The sequence below is a fragment of the Thermobia domestica genome, chromosome 4 (assembly GCF_964235325.1).
Source record: "Thermobia domestica chromosome 4, izTheDome1.hap1.1, whole genome shotgun sequence".
Classification (NCBI taxonomy): Eukaryota; Metazoa; Arthropoda; class Insecta; order Zygentoma; family Lepismatidae; genus Thermobia; species Thermobia domestica.
The window spans coordinates 301,997,958-302,022,994 of NC_137457.1; the positions used below are offsets into that span (position 1 = coordinate 301,997,958).

The following is a 25,037-nucleotide window of genomic DNA, read 5'->3' on the forward strand; positions in this document are numbered from 1 at the left end:
CAACAAAACGAGAGTAATACCCGGAGTTTGTACTTGCACTATACTCACGAATTCTTCTGCGGTTTTAGTGGGGGCGCGGTGGCTCAGTGGTAGAGCGTTCACCTCCGGTACTTGGGGACCCTGGTTCGATCCCAGCTCGCGCCGTGTGGGCTTTGTGGTGGACAAACACCGTGCTCGTGGGTTTTCTCAGGGTTATCCCGTTTCCTCCCACTCTGCATTCCACCATTTCATTCATTTCTCATAATCACCGTCTTAGCCTAACCGGTATAACCGTGGAACGTAAAACAAAGATTTCATTTCATTTTTTTTTCTTCTGCGGTTTTAATACTGTGTATCTGCTTTTGCTTACGGTTATGCCGCGTTGCCACATTCTTTACACTTCCCCCTCCTCAATACCGTCGCAGAGACCCTTGCATGGCCAGTTTCACTGTAAAACCACTGCTTTATCGGACCTGTCTGCATCTCGAACATCTAAAAGCTATTTTTAAAGTCGGATGCAGCACCATCATAAATCACTGACACGGTTTGGGAAATTGTAGACACTTATTTCCACGTATTCGAACCTTTTTCTATAACCTATATTTTCGCTTTTCTTCGAGTATTTTTAGAATATTGTCTATGGCTATGAGTACATGAGCCGAATCGTGTGTTTTATCGTCGTTTATTACAACAAAACTGTCAGTTGTTTCATATTCCGGTGATAACTCTGAATTTCACTTTTCAGAATAACAGTCCAGTTTTCAGCGAAGCCCACATGAAGTAAAATAGAATTTGTATCTTGAAATTTTATATGGTGCTATTCGGTAGCAATTAATTCTCTTTGGATTTTCTTGATGTAGTCATGAATTACATTTCTTACAGTTAAACCAGCAATCTACGATACGAAAACAGAAAATGGCACAGTTTTTTTTAACGAGATTATTGTTTTCCCATATGGCATACGTAACACTCATTTTCATCAGGATCAGTGATTAAAGACTCCACACTTATTCCTTCCACTCCAGGACATTCACCACATTCTTAAAGAAGACAGTTGTCATTTTCTACGGATCATACTAATAAAACAAATAGGTCACTCATGACAGCTTGAATACAGGCTGAACCTTTGATTTGTAGTAACGCAGTAGCAGCTAACTTAGAATTTGCACAATACACACACACACATACACATTTCCCTCGCAGGTTGCGGACTGACCCACTTTAGTCTAATACTGTAAAATTCCGAGTGACCCATTCTTATGTTGCGATTGTTCTGTTTAAAAAGTCAGTAAATTTCTTTGGAACGCGTAAGAAAATGTTTCGATTTTTTTTTTAACTTTTTGTCCTTTTTCGATCACTGTAATGACATCGCACTTAATTGAGACTTTGTCTGGAGTAGAGATGCAAAAAAGCCGGCTTTTTTGAATCGATGGTTTTTTTCACATAAAAAGCCGGCTTTTTTGGGAAAAAAACGAGAATTTTGGAAATTTTGGCTTTTTTCAACTTCATGATTTTTCTATCTAAATAGCTTTCTTATAGTATATTCTATAGTTAGATAAGAATTCCATGACCTGAATGTGATATATCGCTCTGAAATTCACCATCAAGATGGATGGAGCACATGTTTTACGAATTAAAGCTAACATGAAGAATGTAGTATTTGAGGGTAATTTTAGAGGCTATTTAACTTTATTTTAACTTTTGAGTTATCGACATCTTTTTTCTTCTCTAGTTTGTCATCCGTGTTTCATTTCTAAGAGCTTTTAGTACTCTAGCTTCTAGCGCAAAAGTTCAACTTGCCCGTTTTTCTATTTATCCGTCAAAGAGTACGTTTTTCAATATATCCGTCAAACCGTACTTCCACATTTCTGTTATACTGCAGCTGTGAAGTGATTTAGCAATAATTTTCCGGACACAACCTTGAATACCAATTTATACAAATAATCAGTAGCGGATTTAGAAAAGTACTTTAGGAGGGGTTTTTCTGATTGTTTCGTTTCCTAAAAAGTCCTAATTTTATTTGGGAAGTGCTTGAAGTTTATGAGTACAGGCATAACTAATATTTCGTTTCGTTTATATGTTTAGCAATAATCTTCCGGATACAACTTTAAAAATCATTTTATACTGAGAATCAGTGGCGGATTTAGAAAAGTATTTTGGGAAGGGTTTCTTACTAATGTTTAGTTTTTTTAAACATTCGTAATTTTTATTTGACGGGAGCTTAAAGTTTATGAGTAAAGGCATAAATAACAGATATTTCGTTTGTTGCAGACATTCCGTAACTTTGGGGAACGGGCTTCAGTCCGAAAGACCGCCCCCCTAACCTTCGCAAAACCGTCACTGCTGGTAATTAGTAATAATAACGATTTAAAAACAATAAAAAAGGAAGTCGGCCAACTCACAGCACACGCACTATTTCTACATTCACAGATGGAATGAAGAAAAGCTTTGTCAGAATGGTCGAATGCTGGTTGAATCCCGGACTACCCGATAGAAGCGCAAAAGCTAATCACTCAGTCATGTTTGTTGTGCAGTTGTATTTAGCTTAACTTAAATATATTCCGTAGTCTTTTTTTTTGGGGGGGGGGGGGAGTTCCGTAATGATATGTTGAATCCCTCTTGTTAAAAATTCAGAAAACTTGAGGATTGGGTAAACTGTGATGGTGGTTCTATAAAACTTAACTGTAGAATTTCAAGAATATACAGAACCAAAAGCTCTAGATGTGCAGCCTTTAAGTGTATCATATAAATCTAAGTATTTCTCTTATGTTTTATTTTAATTTTATTTTGTTTCAAAAAGAGGGTATGGAATATTTTGAAGTAAAAATACTACATACTATTTTGCTAGTTATTTGTGTATTCTTTAAAAAGAAGTGTTTACTTTTAGGGTTGGCTGGTTTACACCAACTTTTTTTTTAATAACTGGTTTAAACCACAAAAATAAAAAGAATGAAAAATGCGAATCGTGTGAATTTCTTGGTAACGTTTCCAGATATCAAACCACCTGCAATAGTTTTATTTCCATTTCACCTTTTAATCAAGGTGTCCCATGTTCAATTCTCGGTCGAACCACAAACCTTTTTTCATGCATAACCCAAGTAGCGGTTCGGATGTCAGTTTAAGCGAAAGTCTTCTCCTTGATATTTCGTATTTCGTGAACCTCGGTATTTCGTAAGGATGTTAAGCCTAAACATACGAAACGAAACCAAATTGTATATTTCTGTATGCCTGAATGAGTGTTGTTTTATAAAGAATCCAAGGTTATTTAAATATATTGATAGAAATTGGCAAAATTCATCGATTGCCTACGTAGCTTCCAACATTAGCTTGGATTGGACTTACAATAATATCTACATACTAAATTTGTAATTTAATACCTCAGTTTTAGCGTACTGATTATGATACGTTGACCTTTAAATTTTACATGCAAAGCAATAACAGGATTTTCCCGTTATTGTCTTACATTTCAAGTAATGACGGGATTTTCCCAATGGCTAGGGCGGGAGATTCTCAACTTAAGAAATTTACTGACCGCACTTCTTTAAGCTTATGGGAGTTCTTCCGGCATAACCCCGCTGTTGCATAATAACATCAAGGCGAAACAAACTTCTTTCTGTGAATATGTAATAAAAATACATAAAGCAAAAAATCTAAGTCAAAAAAGCCTGGTTTAAACCAAAAAAGCCTGGTTTAAACATCCCCCAAAAAACGGGTTTTAGGCATTTTCAAAAACAACCACGGTTCTTGCCAACTCTGCTTACTTTTGTATATAGGAGGTTAAAAAATTCTTATTATATACATTGGTTAATCCTGTGGAATTCATAATGTAAATATGTTGAAGAAAAATTGTTTGAAATATTTTTCCGAAATTCATAGTTTATTTTCGATGTTTTATATTATTATCAGCATCAACCACTAATTAAATGATTTTTTGTGTTATAGAGAAGCGATACAAAGTCTGTTTTATCAATTTAAAGCAGTATTTTGAAAAAAGCCCAAAATTTCCCAAGCAAAAAAGCAAAGCAGAAAAAACCGAGTTTTTTTTCCAAAAAAGCCGGTTTTTTTCCGAGCCCTTGCATCTCTAGTCTGGAGCATTCCAAATCATCACTGAGGTAATAGTTCAGGCTTTTTGTAGATCATCAGAATTTATTGGATTTCAAGTAAACTTAAAATCTGAGTGTTTCGTAATCGTAATTTCCACCTCAGATTATTTCGGTTTAAGGAAACTGAGGAGTAGGGGAAGGCTCATTTTACTATTTCAGAGAGCCTTCTTGATCAAAATAATGAAAAAAACAGTCAAGAAAACCTTTTATTCTTCATTTAATAAATGTGAACCACAAACATCATCAAATCATTGCACTTTTATTGTTCCCAGTGTTGCTAACTGTGACATCAAAGTTAACGAAACTTCGCTAACTTTAAAAGGCTGCAGTTAATTCATGAAGCATTGGTCGAGAATGGCATTTGGTGTGTTTATTATTCATGTAAAGTTGAACCATCTGACAAAATTTCAGAATTTTAAAAGATGGTGTTTTCGAGAAAATGGCGCCCAAAATGGCGATTTTTGAAAATTTTACAATTTCTCGAATTTTGCGACAAAACGGTTGCACACAGAAGCGATACAAATTTTTTTTCAGAAAGTGGGTAACCAGGTCTTACCAACCGCAAAAACAGAATTTTAAAATTCGAACCGGAAGTGCTCGAAAAAAATTCGCAAACTTCGACTTTTCAGATAAATTGACGTTCATTTGTTAATTTATGTACAAAAAGATACGCATGCGCAAACCAAACTATAATAAAATATAGTTTATTTATATCCCTATGTACATACCACAACAAGAATTATAACTCTACCTGTCTCCATAGCCGAATGGTGAGGCTCCGAAGTTGACCATTTTCCATGTCTTCTACAATTCATAAATTGTACTCCCCGTCTTTGATGGCCCATTACTTGGCGGGAAATTTTTTTTCGGCAAAACAAAAAAATATGGGTCTCTTAAAAACATGTCTAGTTGCTATAAAAAAAAGTTTCAACAATATCTGAGATGGTGATGGTACATGCTCTGCCTGAATTGAAATGGAATGCACCATACGACACAATATCGGTCGTTTTTATATATGTTTTCTTTATTGGTACAGTATTTCCTATAACAAAGTGATATAATACAATATATTTTGTACTGATCAGACAGGTGTAGGGGCTGTAGCCGCGCAGTAGGGATTCTACAGACATATGGAGAATCCACATATACATTCTTTATCTGTAGAAATCTCCGTATCTCGGCGATCGGTCCGCTTGTATCTGTACGTCATTGCATTTATCGGGTCGACTTTCTGTATAATCGTTTGACCTGACAGCGATACATTTCATCTTTCTTGAGATGTTTAGCATTATATCAGCGCAAAGGGGGCACGGGTGGCTCAGTGGTAGAGCGCTTACCTTTGCTACGTAGGATCTCTGGTTCGATCCCAGTTAAGTAAGTTTGTGGTGGACAGCATCGTGTTTGTGGGTTTTCTCGGGATAGTCCGGGGTTATTTTTCATTCCACCAATTTTTCTATCATCATTAACTTGTCGTAATCATCCATCTCTCTTAGCCTAACGGGCGTAATCGCGGTACGTTAAACTGAAAGATTTCATTTCGTTTTGTTATATCCGCCTTGATCCTTTTTAAAATCGTCCACATGGTAAAACAATGCCGCTTTCTACTTACACTATGTGATCAAAAGTATCCGGACACCCCCAAAAACATACGTTTTTCATATTAGGTGCATTGTTCTGCCACCTACTGCCATGTACGCATTATCAGCGAACTCAGTAGTCATTAAACATCGTGAGAAAGCAGAATGGGGCGCTCCGCGGAACTCACGGACTTCGAACGTGGTCAGGTGATTGGGTGTCACTTGTGTCAGAAGTTTGTACGCGATATTTCCACACTCCTAAACATCCCTAGGTCCACTGTGTCTGATGTGATAGTGAAGTGGAAACATGAAGGGACATGTACAGCACAAAAGCGTACAGGCCGACCTCGTCTGTTAACTGACAAAGACCGCCGACAGTTGAAGAGGGTCGTAAAGTGTAATAGACAGACATCTATCCAGACCATCCCACAGGAATTCCAAACTTCATCAGAATCCACTCCAAGTACTATGACAGGCGTGAGGTGAGAAAATTTGGATTTTATGGTCGAGCGGCTACTCATAAGCTACACATCACGCAGGTAAATGCCAAACGACGCGTCGCTTGGTGTAAGGAGCGTAAACATTGGACGATTCCACAGTGGAAAAACGTTGTGTGGAGTGACGAATCACGGTACACAATGTGGCGATCCGATGGCAGGATGTGGGTATGGCGAATACCCGGTGAACGTCATCTGTCAGCGTGTGTAGTGCCAACAGTAAAATTCGGAGGTGGTGGTGTTATGGTGTGGGTCGTGTTTTTCTTGGAAGGGGCTTGCACCCCTTGTTGTTTTGCGTGACACTCTCACAGCGCAGGCCTACATTGATGTTTTATGCACCTTCTTGCTTCCCACTATTGAAGAGCAATTAGGGGATGGTGATTGCATCTTTCAACACGATCGAGCACCTGTTCATACTGCACGGCCTGTGGCGGAGTGGTTACACGACAATAACACCCATGTAATGGACTGGCCTGCACAGAGTCCTGACTTGAATTCCTATATAGAACACCTTTGGGATGTTTTGGATCGCCGACTTCGTGCCAAGCCTCACCAACCTACATCGATACCTCTTCTCAGTTCAGCACTCCGTGAAGAATGGGCTGCCATTCCCCAAGAAACCTTCCAGCACCTGATTAAAAGTATGCCTGCAAGAGTGGAGGCTGTCATCAAGGATAAAGGGTGGGCCAACACCATATTGAATTCCAGCAGTACCGATGGAGGGTGCCACGAACTTGTAAGTCATTTTCAGCCAGGTGTCCGGATACTTTTGATCACATAGTGTGTGCTCATTAGACTTTTTTTTTTTTTTTTTTTTTTTTTTTTTTTGTTGCTTAATTTGATGTCTACTATCACTTGCTTCAGTTTGACGGTGCATTAATATATTACCCTATATAGCAATAGATAAAGAAAAATAGCATATCTTACATATAATTGCTAGGAGTTGCTATAAGACACACATTAATTAACTTAAATGTAAACAATCTTATCTGGTATTCGGGGAATTAAAAATTCTTTCAAAATGTTTCACTGACATCTTTATCAATGATTTCTATCCCCTTCTAAACTGATATCATATGTGTTGAACATAGCTTCTTGAAAAAACACGTTTCAAACGTGGCAGTCGTTCTATTTTTTGAGATTTTTTGTAGGCAGATGCAATTTTCTTGATAATGTTAATTCAATTGTCTACGTACTAAAACAGGAAATTATGAATTTAAACTCATAAAATCTGCGCAAAATAGAAAGTCGACTTAGATTTGCCTTTTCTGGCTCCATCAATGAGCTGACGATCAATAGAAAAGCGACATATGCATTCTGTATATAAAATGTGCTCCTTTCTTTTACTGTTAACTGTACATCTATATTTACCATGTTAGTAATGTCAGCTATTCTTTTCAGGTGAATCCAAAATCTGAAGACCTTTGGTTGGAAGCGGCTCGTTTACAGCCACCGGATACTGCTCGAGCCGTTATAGCACAGGCAGTTCGTCACATCCCGACGTCAGTTCGTATTTGGATTAAAGCTGCTGATTTGGAGACTGAAGTCAAAGCCAAAAGACGAGTCTATAGGAAGGTAGGAAAACAAGGATCATTTGATTGTCTAGCACAGTGATACTGAAATTGTAGTCCGTTGATACCTTAGAACTCCTGATCTTTATTGATAATTTGATTCGAAACAATTACTCGTGGGTCACTGAATAAGTGGTGAGGCTCTGCTGACTTCATCTTTTTACCTAAACATTTTTTTCAACAATACATTACTGTATATCAACCTTCACTAGTGTGAAGAATAGAAATGTTTATAAAGGAGTTATCTGTTTGGATTTTTTCTTTACGTACGGGCGTGTTTGTAATATATATGTGTTGCAGTGTTCAGTATTTATTTGTGAATGTGCACATACAAATTAATTCCTGATAAAGTTTTGAAAGTACCTGAATTTTGTCATTGAAAAAGCATGGTACGCCATACTCTTGGTGTAGTGGTTAAGATGCTGGCTTACAAATGCAAAGGACGCCAGTTCGAGTCCCCGGCAAGGACATTTTTGGAGCCGCGGTGGCTCAGTGGTAGAGCGTTCACCTCTGGTGCTTGGGGTCCCGGGTTCGATCCCAGCCCCCGCCATGTGAACTTTGTGGTGGACAAACACCATGTGCGTGGGTTTTCTCGGGGTTCTCCCGTTTCCTCCCACTTTCTTCATTCCACCATTTCATTCATCACTCATCATCACCGTCTCCTTTAGCCTAACCGGCATAACCGTGGGACGTAAAGCATGGAAATTATATCGAATCTATTTTAATTTGAAAAACAAATCGACCTATCGTTTTGTTAGTGTAAGTATCAGCTTCTTCAGAGCTATATTTCAAATTATCAGTTTTGATTCAAATGATATTATATATTTCCTAATGTAAGTTTTCTGGTAGCAGTAATACATGAACATGATCGATGTAACTCTTGTACGATAACAGGTGTATATATATATATATATATATATATATATATATATATATATATATATATATATATATATATTTAAAAAAAATCATACTGATTTTTTAAATGTTTGTTTTAAAGGCGTTGGAACACATTCCTAACTCAGTTCGATTATGGAAAGCTGCTGTCGAATTGGAAGATCCAGAAGATGCTAGAATTTTATTGAGTCGCGCCGTAGAATGCTGCCCAACGAGTGTGGATTTGTGGTTAGCTTTAGCAAGGTATGTACTCGTTAAAAATAAACCAATGATCTTATATCCAGGAAAGATTGTTTCATTTTGTTGTATGATGTCGATCCCTCTTTGATGTCTTCCTAGGTTACCAAATAGTAAAATCTTCGGTTCTTCATAGCGGCTGAAGGAGATCCCACTATATAACATTATATAGCACTTTCGCTTTACTTTGACTTGTAGAATAGTACTTTGTTGTCCGTGGGCGTCATTTTTAGAATACCCGATATATGTATATGTTTCAGAATCCTGCGGTAACCACACAACAATTTTATGGAGGGAGTTTGGCTGCGGGCATATAATTTGAAGTACTCCCAATTCCCTCTTATAAAAATTGTTGCAGAAGTACCGCAGGATTCTGAAACATGGATATTTGGATAGGGCACGTACCAGTTCCTAAGTGAAATCTTGACCCTACTATAGTAGGTCCCATAGTATTGGAGCTATGAATCTGTAAAGTTCATTTTTTCATGTCTTCGGCAACTTATAACTCGGAAATGACAGATTTCTGCACCTAGATTGGTCTGTACTTTTTGCCTTACCTTGGTGTCAGGAATCACCTCCCAAACGTCGGTGTTGTTTTGAAACACCCTATATATATATATATATATATATATATATATATATATATATATATATATATATATATATATATATATATATATATATCCATATCAAGCTACATTGATGCGAATATCCTCATCTATGCAGACCTCTAACTATAGTGCTATACATGAGAATTGTTTTACTTTGTTTATATTCTGTGCGTACCTACATTGCTGTTCACTTTTTAATATGTAATATTTTCTTATGTCTCTGTTTTAGACAAATTAATTCCTATAAATCCTTCCTACACAGGGATTATACTACGAGGGTCATCCAGCAAATAAAAACGGTTTATTATACAAAACGAAAAACACAATATTTATTGGGAAAAAAATCTGTTTCATACCTGTTTCTTCCCTCACCTTTCTATATAATCAATCCCTTCATTTAAACATTTGTCGTAACTGCTCACGAGCTGCAGAATTCCCATGTTATATTCTTCTGCCGCTAGTTGATTAAGCGAGGTGGTCAGTGCATTCTCCAACTCTTCAGCACTTCCAAAACGTTTACCGTCCAGATACTCTTTCAGCTTAGGGGAAAGGTGGCAATTGTTAGAAGCAAGGTCCGGATTATACGGTAGATGATCGAAAATTTCCAATCCGAATTGATCCAGCAATTCTTGAGTTGCAGCAGCAGTTCGAGGTCGGGCATTGTTGTGAAGAAGCATAATTCCTCCAGAAAGCATTTCTCGTCTCCTATTTTGGATGACTTGCTGTGGTTCTCGTAGAGTCTCACAATAACAGTTTGCATTGATCGAAGTGCCTTTTGCATGAAATTCACCAAAAGAACATCTGTACGATCCCAAAAGACGGTTGCCATGACCTATCGTGTTGAGAGAGTCTGTTTGATTTTTTTTTTTTTTAATTTTTTATGTGGGGGGGGGGGGTGATGGAGAATGATGCCAGTCAAGTGATTGGCGCTTGCTCTCTGGAGTAATGAGACACTCACGTCGCATCACCAGTCACGATCTAATCAAGAAAAACGTTTCCATCTATGTGATATCGTGTCATGAATGTCAATGCCGAGCCCATTCTCTGAGTTTTGTGTTTGTCACTTAGTTGCCAGGGAACCCATCGTGCACAGATTTTGTTGTAGCCGAGATGTTGCGACACAATTTCACTTAGCAAAGAACAAGAAATATCTGGAAATACAATGCATAATTCGTCGAGAGTTACGCGCCTGTCTTGCAAAATTCTGTTGTTTACTATAGTCTTCAGGTCTTCTGTGATGAGCGACAGGTTGAGTTTCATCATGCGCATTTGTTTGCCCATTGTTGAACATTTCATACCATTTTCTCGCATTTCTTTTGTTCATTACATTATCATTTTACACTTCTTTCAGTTACCGGTAAATTTCTGAGGTTTCACCTTTTGAGCGTTCAGAAATCGAAAAACACTCCTTAACCTCACGATCGGCGGGATTTTCGATCATGCAGTTCATTTTGATCACCCTCCTTGCAAGCTCTACTCACAGTGTTGCTTTATGAGCACAGATGTTACGGAAGCCAGTGACCCTGAATAGAGAAAGAGGAGCAGGGTGGGGAAAAATAATATTTTTTTAAAAAAATATTTTTTTATTTAAATCTTTTTTTTATTATTGAAACCAAATCTTTCTCCTCGTATAGTACAACTCACAAACAAAAAAAAAAAAAAAAAAAAAAGGAATGAAAGTATTGCGGTTGAATTTTGAATTAATCCCTAATCGTTAACCTATTTTAATCAAACAGTGTTTCTTAAGCATTAAGGAAAAAGTACAGCAACGTTTATCAACATGACACCTTTTTTTTTCGCAAAAGTTACTGATATTTAGTAGGGGCATATTTTTAAAAAGTCAGAACTAGCTTGCGGCACGAAATACATATAAAACACGTGAATTTCGCCTAAAGTTATAAAATCTAAATGAATAAATAAACAGATTAGACTTCTCTAAATACACCCCTATCTGGTAACAAACAAACAGACGCGCACACAAATGAATTTTCGTCTTAAATGTCGATGGTGATTTCCCCGTTGGAATAGTTAACGATTTAAAAACACTATGTTACGAAGAGAAGAAAGCAAGATTCCCCCGTTATTCGTTCAAAACGGGATTTTCCCTAATCATTCTCTGCATGACACTCGTTTTCATACTGTGCTGTACATACATTTGCGTCTCATTGTATTATGATTATTATTTTCCATAATCGAAATAACAAAACAGAAAAGGATTTTATTTATTTTCACTTTAAATTAAATTATTTTGGAATTTGATTTAAATCAATCCACCTTGAAGAGGAGTGAGCTGCGCGGCAAAAATGCGCGAGTGGTCCTTTGTATGAACCCAGTGACCACGTGGCGTAATGAACTGGCGGCAGAAGAGTACAACATGGGAATTCTGAAGCTTGTGAACAGATGCGACAAATGTTTAAATGAAGGTAGTGATTATGTAGAGATGTGAGGGAGACTTCAGGTATCTAACAGATTTTTTTTTTTTTTTTTTTTTAACTAACATTGTGTTTTTCAGTTTGTATAACTAAACAGTCTTTATTTTCTGGATGACCCGCGTAGCTTTTCTTGTGAAGTTTTAAAATTTCTGTGTATTTAATATTGATTTCTTTAGTATGTAGTGCATCGTACATTGTGACAGATGAAAGAAACAGTAGAGTTCTTGAAATTAAATCACTGGATAAATATACATGCATAAAAATATCAGTTTTATTAAGGAGCTTGGTTTACCAAAACTCCTTTATAACGTTATGCTTACTCTGTCGGTCCGTCGTCCGTCCGAACGAGAGGCAAAAATATCTCACGAACTATTTGATGGATCACCATCAGTTTTGACCAGGATGTAGAGCAGCGTTTCCCAACCGGTGTGCCGTGAATGGGCCGCTGGTGTGCCGCGAGGAATCGAAACAAAATTATTAATTTTATAGCAATCAAATTGCAAAACGTAGGGAAAAATGTATATTTGTATTTCACATTACTATGAAACTCTATTATGAATCTACAATTTTAAGTTTCATACCGGATTACTATTCTGTACATTTCTAATGTTGAAAAAAGTATTTGTTATCATTGTTATGACCATTATTGCTTCTTTATTGTTGCAGACTATTTCGTAACTTGAAAATTTAAAATATCATTCAATCCTTTCGACAAATTACCTACATTTGTGTTTTAAAAGTAAAAGCGATTTGTTTGTTCGTTCGTTATTTAGTGCTCTTTCTTCTTCATACTTCCCTTGTTAGTAGTAGGTTAGGTCCAGTTTTTAAAAAGAGAGCGTATTTTTAAAAATCTGAGTCAAATATTTCATTGCAATTTTCTGTTTTTAAATTAGAATGAAAAAATAAGCATAACGATTTACCACGGGTTGAAAACCAATGTTAAAGCTTTCTTTTCTGTGAGAAGGAGATCAATAATCACAGAAAAAATATCACTGTGTTTCATATTTACAAATTATAATATCTATAAGTGTGCCGCAAGAATCCAAGTAACACCCGTAGTGTGCCGCAAGTTGAAAAAGGTTGGGGGGCACGGTGGCTCAGTGGTAGAGCGTTCACCTCTGGTGCTTGGGGTCCCGAGTTCGATCCCAGCCCCCGCCAAGTGAACTTTGTGGTGGACAAACACCGTGCTCGTGGGTTTTCTCGGGGTACTCCCGTTTCCTCCCACTTTCTTCATTCCACCATTTCACTCATCTCTCATTATCACCGTCTCCTTTAGCCTAACCGGCATAACCGTGGGACGTAAAACTCAAAGATTTCATTTTTTTTTGAAAAAGGTTGGGAAACGCTGATGTAGAGGGTCAGAAGTTCGAAATCCAGTTCGTTGATGGAGGTGTTTTTCAAACCGGAAGTGGTAGAAATCATCAATTTCCGGTTTCAACGTTGATCATTATAGAGCAAAAAAAAAAAAAAAAAATGGTAATAGACAGCGAGAAGCGGTTTCCTGTAATCTATTAAGCATTCCAAGAATTCGTTTCATCTCCATCTTAAACTGTACTAAATCCGAAATAAATAGAAATTCACTACAACTGCTGGTTTCAGTATTGATCTGCATATAGTAAACACAATAAGAAATAGTGAAAAACTTTTTTTTTAGTCGATATAGCGTTCTAAGAATAGATAATATCTGCTCTTAACTCTCTATTCAAGCCGGAAGTGGCACAATCAACCATTTTTGGTTTTAACGTTGATCGCTATCAAGTTTTATTGCAATCAATTAAACGTTCCAAAAGTATAGAAAGAAATACAAGTAAAAAAGGTAGTACTCCCTGCAGACCAAAGTATTCCTTTTAAGTAGCGCTTTCCGAAAACCCGGTTTCCATCTTCAGTTTAAAACAGTTCGAAATTATTTTAAAACATGGGAAAGAAATATGGATGGGTGAAAAAAAATTAGAAAGGAATAAAAAACATGTGAAGGACACAACTTCTTTTCAAACAAAGGTCAACACATGTTTCTGGCTATTAACTGATCACTGTTTACTGTTTCTGTTCACTGCTTTTGTGTTTCCTTCCAACCGGCGGAAATACGTGATGAAAAGGTCACTCTAAATTGCATTTAACTCTCCTCTGTTTAAATTCTTTCTTTATGAATATAGCATTCTTTTTTAATTCTACGTTCTGTTATTGTTTTTGCTTTATCTCTACCAAACTTGAATTAGCAATAATGTAGTTATTTTCTTGGGGGTGTGCTGCCAATCCAGACAACTGCTGTGAATTGCGGGACTTTGATGTACGAATATGCTCGGCCATTGTCATATAAATATTTTAATTATAACTAATATAATTTTAAGCTTATGATGGAAACCGGGTTTTCCGAAAGCACTACTTACAGGAATACTTTGCTCTGCACTGAGTACTAGCTTGTATACGTATAGTTATTTCTAAATATAGACACTGCTCACATTATACAGTGATATCGTCCCAAAACATATTCCATCTTCATTCTAATCTCTCTACTAAAACCGAAAGTAGTAAATATTTAATACTACTTACAGTTCCAATATTAATTGAGGAAATATCACGCCATACAAACCAAATTCCTTCGCGTGCTGTACATGCGACACTGTGACTTGTTAATAATGTAATTTTTATTTCATTTTAGACTTGAAACGTATGAAAATGCTCGAAAGGTATTGAACAAAGCCCGAGAGAACATTCCGACGGATCGACAGATTTGGACAACAGCAGCAAAATTAGAAGAAGCCAATGGCAATCATCACATGGTGGAGAAAATCATTGAAAGAGGTAAATATATAGAGTTCATCATTAGTTGATATTACGAAAACTTTGAAGATGGTAGCGTACGAAAAATTGATCTTATGTAACCACGTAGTTAGTGCACTTGATCCTGACTTCGATTTTTTTGTCGGCTCTAATTTTCGATGTTTGCGCACATCGTAGGTAATTGCGATATGGTAGAAATAACGGGCTGGAGGCTATGTGCTGAGTTCGCATCTCTGTTTCTATTCCACGATAATTTCCGTAAAAAATTTTCGATTTAATGTAGTAATGGGCTTCTTCCAACCTTAGCAAATACACCTACCAAACTAACGTAGTATGAACCTTCCTCCAACCTTAGGAAGTATGCCTATCAAACTGACGTAGTATGGGCCTTCCTCCAATCGTAAAAAACAATGTATCGAACTATGAGTTTCCTCCAACCTTAGGAAATAAGCCTACCGAACTAATATAATATGAGCCTTTCTCCAACCTTAGGAATAAGCCTACCAAACTAATGTGGTATTGACCTTCCTCCAATCGTAGAAAGCAATGTACCGAACTAACGTAGTATGTGTTTCCTCCAATCTTAGGAAATAAGCCTACCGAACTAATATAATATGAGCCTTTCTCCAGTTGTAGAAAACAATGTACCGAACTAACGTAGTATGTGTTTCCTCCAACCTTAGGAAATAAGCCTAGCGAACTAATATAATATGAGCCTTCCTCCAACCTTAGGAATAAGTTTACCAAACTAACGTAATACGGGCCTTGTCCCCAACCTTAGGATAAACCTACCAAACTAACATATTATGGGCCTTCCTCCAGCCTTAAGAAATAAGCTTATCAAACTAACGCAGTACGCATTTCCTCCAACCTTAGGATAAACCTACCAAACTAACATACATAAGCCTTGCTCCAACCTTAAGAAATAAGCTTATCAAACTAACTTAGTGTGAGCGTTTCTTCAGTTGTGATCCAGGCTGTAGTTCTTCGTTGACTGTAACTCAGGAAGTTTAACAGGTTATTGTATGCAAATTATATATACCTATTATTATACATAAAATAAAATTAAACTTATCTTGTAATGTTGAATAGTATGGCTTAACATGTTGACAGCTGTTGGTCTGTTTCTTCATGGGAGCACTTAATAAAAACATGATACGAAATTGTAGATGCTATATTGATAATATATAAGAAAGTAAAATGAAATACCAGGTTATCATAAAATAAGTATGCTGTTCAGAGAACTCTGGAGACATAACCACTTGACAGAATGCAACCAAACTTGGTAGGAGTATATTTAGGAACATGCAGAAGCGATTGGTGTAGAAAATAAAATTAGTTTCAATTTCCGCCACCAGAGGTAATTGTGGCGCTGTACAACACCAAGTTAATGCTGCGTGGAACGACACTAGTGATGCTAAATGATAAGAAAGGCTGTAATTACCTCTCCTTGTGGGTCTCTTGATTTCAAATGCTATTAATACCCCGTGGTCAGTGGCTAATTTACGACGGGAAGGGGGCTTTTGAGCTGAAGCGTCTCTTTAAAATTCTTGGATATCTTACAAAAACGAACTTAAATGTTAGTGTTTCCTGTGCTCATAAACTGCAAGCTCCTCCCGAAATTCCAGGAAAAGATTAATGTCAAATCTCGCCTCCAGAGGCTATTATGTTTCTGTTCAGTGTTAAGTGCGGTAAGTGTTGTATGGAAGACAAATGATATTATTGATATTCAATGAAAGAAAGGCCGTAATTATGTCCTCCGTTCCACACGTGGCATTTATTTGTACTCCTATTAATTACCTCGTTGTGTAGTGATGTGTTATGGGCGATGATGGTGATGTAGGGTTCTGCTCAAAGACGTCTTTCACGTGAAAGTCCCTGGGCAAGGAAAATCCATGGTGACTAGTACAGTATGAGATGATGATGACGCTCTAAGGACGGGACCTACAGGTTAACATTGGATCCGACTCACGTGTGTCTTTACCGAAAATCGAAGCCGAGACTCCTTGATCACAAGGCAAAGAATGTGGGAAGAAATAAGAATCAAATACCAGATCACCATCAATTCACTTCTGGAACATAGTGGCGCTTAAACCCGCATCATTGAAACACATGCAGGCGTGAGTAAGCACCTGGTGAGGTAATTGCAGCCATTCTTATCATTTAGCATCACTAGTGTCGTTTTCCTTCCACGCTGCACTTACTTAACGTTGTACAGCGCCATAATTACTTCTGGTGGCGAAAATTGGAACTAATTTTATTTTCTACACCAATCGCTTCTGCATATTCCTAAAGTGGTCACGTCTCCAGTGTCAAGTGGTTACGTCTCCAGAGTTTTCTGAACAGCGATACTTATTTTATGATAACCTGGTATTTACCTTTTCACGTAATTTTATTTCCCTACTTAACATTTAAGTAGCTATTTAACTCTTTCTTCAAGGGGCTTGAATTCCAAGCAAATTGGTAATAATAGAAAAACTCCTATCTGTAAATAATTAATCTTCTTAAAGTAGTTAGACTTCCAGAGTGTAACCCCTTATTAAGTGCTCCGACAAAAACAACGGAGTGAAATAGTTGTCGAAATTATAAGCCACAAAACGATATTACTAAACACTGTAACAGTTTAATTAGTAAAATGGTGGAATAAGACTGTTTTTTTTTTTTTTTTTTTTCGTTTTTCTCGTTTACTTGTACTTCCTTCTACCATTACTTTCATTATCTTGATCACAATTTCTCCTTCGCGGAACGTTGAAGTTAAAAGTAATAATAATAATTTGTAAGTCTGCATAAAAGTAAGGTATTATTCGAACAAGCCGTTATATGGCGAGAGATCTCCTTTCATTTTTACTTATTCACTTTATTTTGCCTTTATCGTGTAGTGTTGCTAGTTTGAGAAAGAAATAATAATGACGGATCCCTTCATGGTCTAGTGGCTAGAGTATGCGTCTATAATGCGCGTGATCCCGGGTTCGTTTCCCGATGGAAGAGTATCAAAGTTGAACACATTACAGTGGGTCAGATTTCAGCTCAAACTGTAGGTCCACGTGTCATATAGCCTCGGTGCTAAAATGGCATGTCAAACTTCAATAAACAAACAACAAAAAATGGTGAAAATAATAATAATAATAATCTCGTCTGGTATAAGAAAATTAGAGACACAAAGTAATAACGAACAGTAATAATATATAAATTAATAATGCAAACAAAAGAGCATGCATAAAAAATTCGTAATGCATTAGAAAAAGGCACAAAATACGTTAAGTAAAACGTAGAGAATAAAGATAATTAAACTAAAAAAAAAGTACAGCGATAATAATAAGAATCGTGCACGGAGAACAATAAAATAAGATAAAACGAACCAATACAAGTCAAAACATGCGAAAGAGAATAAAATTTATAACAAGTGTTAGGTTATGAATTGCCTCTAAATAGAAAGAAAATCAGCCGTAAAAATATCAATAATAGTCGTATGTGAATACTTGTTGGCAGTTGGCAAGGATTTATATCCTAGGAGATTTCTGAGAATAGGATTACATTTAAAAAATTTACTACTACTACTACTACTTTACTACTACTACTACTACTACTACTACTACTACTACTACTACTACTACTACTTCTACTACTACTTTAATACTATTACTACTACTTTACTACTACTACTACTACTACTTTAATACTATTACTACTACTTTACTACTACTACTACTACTACTTTACTACTACTACTACTACTACTACTACTACTTTACTACTACTACTACTACTACTTCTTTACTACTACTACTACTACTACTTTACTACTACTACTACTACTACTACTACTACTACTTTACTACTACTACTACTACTTTACTATTACTATTACTTTACTACTACTACTACTAATACTACTACTTTACTACTACTTTACTACTACTACTACTACTACTACTACTACTTCTTTACTACTACTACTACTACTTTACTACTACTACTTCTACTACTACTACTACTACTTTACTACTACTACTACTACTACTACTACTTTACTACTACTACTACTACTTTACTATTACTATTACTTTACTACTACTACTACTAATACTACTACTTTACTACTACTACTACTACTACTACTACTACTTTACTACTACTACTACTAATACTACTACTACTACTACTACTTTACTACTACTACTACTACTACTACTTTACTACTACTACTACTTTACTACTACTACTTTACTACTACTACTACTACTTTACTACTACTACTACTTTACTACTACTACTACTACTTTAATACTATTACTACTACTACTACTACTACTTTAATACTATTACTACTACTTTACTACTACTACTACTACTACTTTACTACTACTACTACTACTACTACTACTACTTTACTACTACTACTACTACTACTTTACTACTACTACTACTTCTTTACTACTACTACTACTACTTTACTACTACTACTACTACTACTACTACTACTTTACTACTACTACTACTTTACTACTACTACTTTACTACTACTATTACTTTACTACTACTAATACTACTACTTTACTACTACTACTACTACTACTACTACTACTACTACTACTTCTTTACTACTACTACTACTACTTTACTACTAGTACTTCTACTACTACTACTACTACTTTACTACTACTACTACTACTTTACTATTACTATTACTTTACTACTACTACTACTAATACTACTACTTTACTACTACTACTACTACTACTACTACTACTTTACTACTACTACTACTAATACTACTACTACTACTTTACTACTACTACTACTAATACTACTACTACTACTACTTTACTACTACTACTACTACTACTTTACTACTACTACTACTACTACTACTACTACTACTTTACTACTACTACTACTACTACTACTACTTTACTACTACTACTACTACTACTTTACTATTACTACTACTACTAATAATAATAATAATGGTAGTGTTGGAGTAGAGGAGGAAGTAGAAGTAGTAATGCATTCAGTGCTGTCCCACCGGAATCGAACCCGGGACCACATGCAGTAAAAGCGCAAGTCCTAGCTCCTAGACCAGTGGGGATTACTTGATTGGGTATGTAAATGCTATATTGAGTATGAGACTACTTAATATGATGTTGCAGCCCTTGGACTATGCCTACTTCGTACACTAGACAATATCCTCCATGTTACCTTTCATCTGTGCATTGTGTAAATGATTCTTTTCGTAATATGTAAAACCTTTAGTAATTATCTGCATTGATATATATATTTTTTTCTTATATAGCTATATCATCACTTAGTGCCAACGGAGTTGAAATCAATCGAGAGCATTGGTTCAAGGAGGCGATCGAAGCGGAGAAATCTGGCTCCGTACATTGTTGCCAGGCCATAATACGTTCCATCATTGGTCACGGCGTAGAAGAGGAAGATCGGAAGCATACGTGGATGGAGGATGCAGAAACGGTATGGATAATGTCCACGCTTGTATATAATAATGTAGAGACAGGCAAGACTCGCATTACTTGCTAATTTCAAAATGATTTCACGAAACAATATAAATCCTATAGAAATTACTAGCTGAATATCCGCTCTTCGCGCGGAGAGAATACGTTTAATTTGGTGAATTTGGATTTAAACGGCATCGGAAGTGTCACTGTTCATCTCAGCAACTCCGAAAACTATAGATTCGACACTAGTATCGGTCATTTTTGATTATTTTTATATCTCCTCCTCCCCTAAGTTCTACCGTCAAACTAAAAATGATAAAAAGCACCCCAGGCCCGAACCTCATCTATGTTGAAAATTTGATCGAGATCCATCTGGTAGTTTAAGAGGTATGGAGTCACAAACATAGTCACTTTCGTTCGTATATACAGTATCGCACAAAAGTTTTCGAACACCCCGGATTTTTGTAAGCATCTACTGGGATTCTATTATTTTGGCACGAAAGCTTTACCGCACTGCATGAGAGGTACTCTTGCCTATAGCATCAAATTTGACGACAGTTAAATCGAGGTCTGAGAGGTATTGCAGATGATGTCAAATTATAATTCTTAAAATTAAAACCAAGAAAGACAATTTGATATAAATATTGCATAGTATAAATAAAAGTGTGGAAGATGAGGCAAGATATTAGTTTTATTTGGAAAATAGACCTAGAAGGTCAATGTAGTGACAAAAATTTGAAAGAGAAAATAGCTTTCCAGTCCAAAATTTTGCAGTTCTTTATAGCTTTCAAATCTTTGTCATTGCATTGACCCTCTGTGTCTACACTTTCCAAACAAAACTAATATCTCGCCTCACCTTACACACTTTTGTTTATACTATGCAATACACATATCAGATTTTTTTTTTCTGTTTCAATTTTAAGAATTATAAATTGACATATCATCTACAGTACGTACCTCTTAAACCTCAATTCAACTGTTGTCAAATTCTATGCTTTAGGCAGGGGTACGTCTGATGCAGAGCGGTGAAGTTCTCGTGCCAAAATAATAGCATCACAGTAATTGCTTACAAAAATCCGTGGTGTTGGAAAGCTTTTGAGCAGTAATGTATATAGATAATAACCACTATCTCAATACGTTTTCATTTTTAACATTAAATATCCAAATTTTCGAAGCACTCCATGTTTCATGAAGGACAGATTAACATTTAAAAACAATAATGTGGTATTAAATTTTAAGTAGAACTTAAGTAAAAATAACTCACTCTTTAACTTCATGCAATACTACTGTAGTTATGAACGTGAAATTTGGCCAAAATACTCCTTTTGTCACGAAAACAAGGGAATATGGAATGATTTTTCTGAAATACGTGTTTTACAGGGAAGTAAAGCGGGTTTCAAGATCTTTACCAAGAATAGATGAAACTCGGCATATAAAATCCTTATTTAAAATAACTGAACACGTGTTTCAAGAGTTTCCGAAAATTTCGTTTCTAAAGGGGGAAATTGGTGAATTTATATATCTGTATATATAAAAATGAAAGTGACGTATGTTTGTGATCTCATACTTCTTGAACCACCAACCGATGTCGATCAAATTCTCAACAGAGATGAGATTCGGGCCTGGGATTTTTTTTAAAATCATTTAACTTTGATCGATATTAGTGTCGAATCCACAGTTTTCGGGGTCGGTGAGATGAACAGTGACACTTCCGATGCCGTTTAAATCCAAATTCAGCACCGCAGCTTGGGGGAGGAGGGGGAGATTTAAAAATGATCGAAAATGACCAATATTAGTAAGACCCATAGTTCTCGGAGTCGCTGAGACGAATTGACATTCCCGATGCCGGCTAAATCCAAATTCACCCTTTTATGCCCAAAATGAAACATGTTCTCTCCCTGCGAAGAACGGGTATTTTGCCAGTATCTGTTATTCTCAAAAAATTCCACCCAATCGCGTAAGTTAGAGGTGTGAAATTTGGTATACAAATTCTTCATTATGTTATAGATAAGAGAAACAATGTTACAGAGTTTTCGAAAATTCCGCTCCTGAAACGGGCAATTTCTGTAACGTTCCATTTTCCTTTTCTATATTTATTAAATCTTATTATTCCTTTGGAAGGAACGTGCATTTCTAGTAATAACAATAATAAAAACACATGAAGTCCCATTTGATGACTAGAGGTAACATTTACTCAAAAATGAAGTAACACTTTCCCAATTCCAAGTTAAAGTATCAATATAAAACCTTTTAAAATACAACTAGATACTAAATATTGAATTTAGATGGTTAAAATTAATAAAAAAAAAAAAAAAATACGAATTCAGAAATTCAAAGGCGTCTGTTTGAGTTATTGCTTATTAAATACAAAATTAAATTGCATTCATACAGATTAGAGAAACATGGCTTCCACTTCATCGTGACTGTAGTACCTGCAAAAGAATCAAAAGTTCAGGATGTGTGGGCGTCAGTCTTCATGCTGATTTTTACCTGTAAGCTCTTAATGGAAGCATTACAAACTTGCTGGGAAGCTTGGTTGTTTTATTGTTGTATATAGTTCGTATCTTAATAAGTCCTAGAATACTGACACACCTCCTTCGATCTTCAGATTTTTATTTTGTAGTTTGAATCCTTTTATCTCTAAGTATGAGCACAAATTATTTAGATCGTCAATTTGTATCGAAAATTGGCATCTGATAAACGGAAAGCAAATGAAGTAGTATTTCTCAGAATTTTCATAACTATTCTTTCAATGCAAATTTAATTATAAATACTTAGGTTACTTTTTTCCTAAGTGGAAAGACAAGTTATTTCTTGTCATTCGCTAGACAGGTTAACAAAAAAATTATATCTTTTTGCTTAAGGTTCTATTAGATTAAAAATTTGTTAGAGATCAGTTGTCAGGATATAACTACGAAAGAATTTTAAAAGAAACAACTTGGAGAGTATTTGATTTATTGAAGATTGTTAACAGAAACAGCTCTCAGAGTATTTGATTGATTGAAGAATGTTAACAGGAACAACTCTCAGAGTATTTGATTGGCTGAAGAATGTTAACAGAAACAACTCTCAGAATATTTGATTGATTGAATAATGTTAACAGAAAAAACTCTCAGAGTATTTGATTTATTGGAGAATTTTAACAAAAGCAACTCTCAGAGTACAAAGGGCACTAGGAAAGTTTTGCAATACGACCTTATTTCTTATACTTTTTCAAAGTACTTTTCCCACCACACATTACACATTTTACCAGTCGTCGAAGAAACTCGTGCCATCTTTCGGCAAAGATTTGGGCACACTCATCGTACCAAGCTCTTACTAGGCCGTCATCGCTTGTAAAACGCCTTCCTTTCAGTCTGGTCTTCACATGGGGGAACAGCGCGAAGTCACAGGGAGCGTTATCTGGACTGTATGGAGGGTGCCTTAACAGTTTTAGTCCAGTGCTTGTCAAATACTCTAAGCAAACTTTTGAACTGTGCGCGGAGCGTTGGTGTGGTGAAGAAACCATTTGTCCGTCCTTGAATTTGGGCGCAACTTTTTGAGAGCTGTAAGAACTTTAGGCAGACATTCCTCGGTATACCACTTTCCTGTGACTGTCTTTTGTATTTCTAAGACAACTCGCTCGACAATTCCACTCACACTAAAAAATACCGCCACCATTCTCTTCTTCACTGATGTGGACTTTCGAACAGCCACGGGGGTCTCCTCATCTTCGAACACCCACACTTTGAGTCTTCGGTCGGGACGTCATACTAATAGAGCCAAGTTTCGTCACCTATCACAATACTGTTCACAGAGGAAGACTTTCCATTTTTAAATTTTTCCAACATTTCACTGCACCCTGAAACACGGTGTGCCATCTGCTCGTCGGTCATGTGGTACGCAAAGGGCACAAAGCTTTCGCGGAGAATAGCAGTGCATCAATGCCCAAGCATACCTCTATTTGATGGTATGTAACCCGTCTATCTATCTCAAGCATTTTCCTTACTGCATCAATGATTCGTTCAGTCGCAGATGAAGATGGCCGATCTGACCTTGGAGCGTCCTCAAAGCTGAAATTTAATTTTTAAAACTCTCGGTATTACCTAAATATTGTACTATGAGGACAATCCTCTCCAAGCACAGGAGGCATTTCCTTTAAACACTGGTCAGCACTTAAACGTTAAACCACGTACAAAATTGTAGCGCAAAATTACCCGGTATTCAGTTTTTGACCACGACATCTCTTCTTTTCACTAACACAGCTGAAAATCAACTGACACTGAGACAATGACTAGAGCTTCTACAGTGCAGGTTTGGATATGTCTAAACACGTGCTAAGTTGCAAACTCCTCTGATGATCCGTTCTGTTCTATTGCAAAACTTTCCTAGTGCTTGTATTTGATTGATAGTAGAATTTTAACAGAAACAACTCTCAGAGTATTTGATTGATTGAAGAATTTTAACAGAACTAACTATTACAGTATTTGATTGATTGAAGAATTTTAGGAAAACTAATTCTCAGAGTATTTGATTAATTCAAGAATTTTAACAGAAACAGTTCTCAGAGTATTTGACTGATTGAAGAATTTTAACAAAAACAACTGGGATATTATGATAAAATCTTATTTATGATTTCAGTTGGAGTAGTAGTATGAAGAAGCAAGTGATATACTTCCGAAACTGTAACATATCTAGTTAATTTATAATAAAGATTATAGACAGCCTTGTAAGAAAGTTGTATTTAGTTTCTGTTTAAAAACAACTCTCAGAATATTTGATTGATTGAACAATTTTAACAGAAACAATTCTCAGAGTATTTGATTGATCGAAAAATTGTAGAAAAACTAATTCTCAGAGTATTTGATTGATTGAAGAATTTAACAGCAACAATTCTCAGGGTATTTGACTGATTGA

At 36.1% G+C, this 25,037-nt stretch overlaps 1 protein-coding gene across 1 annotated transcript in view; it reads left to right on the top strand.

The window, feature by feature from the left end:
• Nucleotides 1–25,037, top strand: part of Prp6 (pre-mRNA processing factor 6) — a 93,419-nt gene that overhangs the window by 33,422 nt on the left and 34,960 nt on the right. Inside the window, exons 9-12 of the mRNA XM_081756381.1 lie at nt 7,558–7,731; nt 8,728–8,867; nt 14,564–14,706; nt 19,979–20,157. Of these exons, the coding sequence (XP_081612507.1) occupies nt 7,558–7,731; nt 8,728–8,867; nt 14,564–14,706; nt 19,979–20,157 (636 nt within the window). The remainder of the gene's footprint in view (nt 1–7,557; nt 7,732–8,727; nt 8,868–14,563; nt 14,707–19,978; nt 20,158–25,037) is intronic.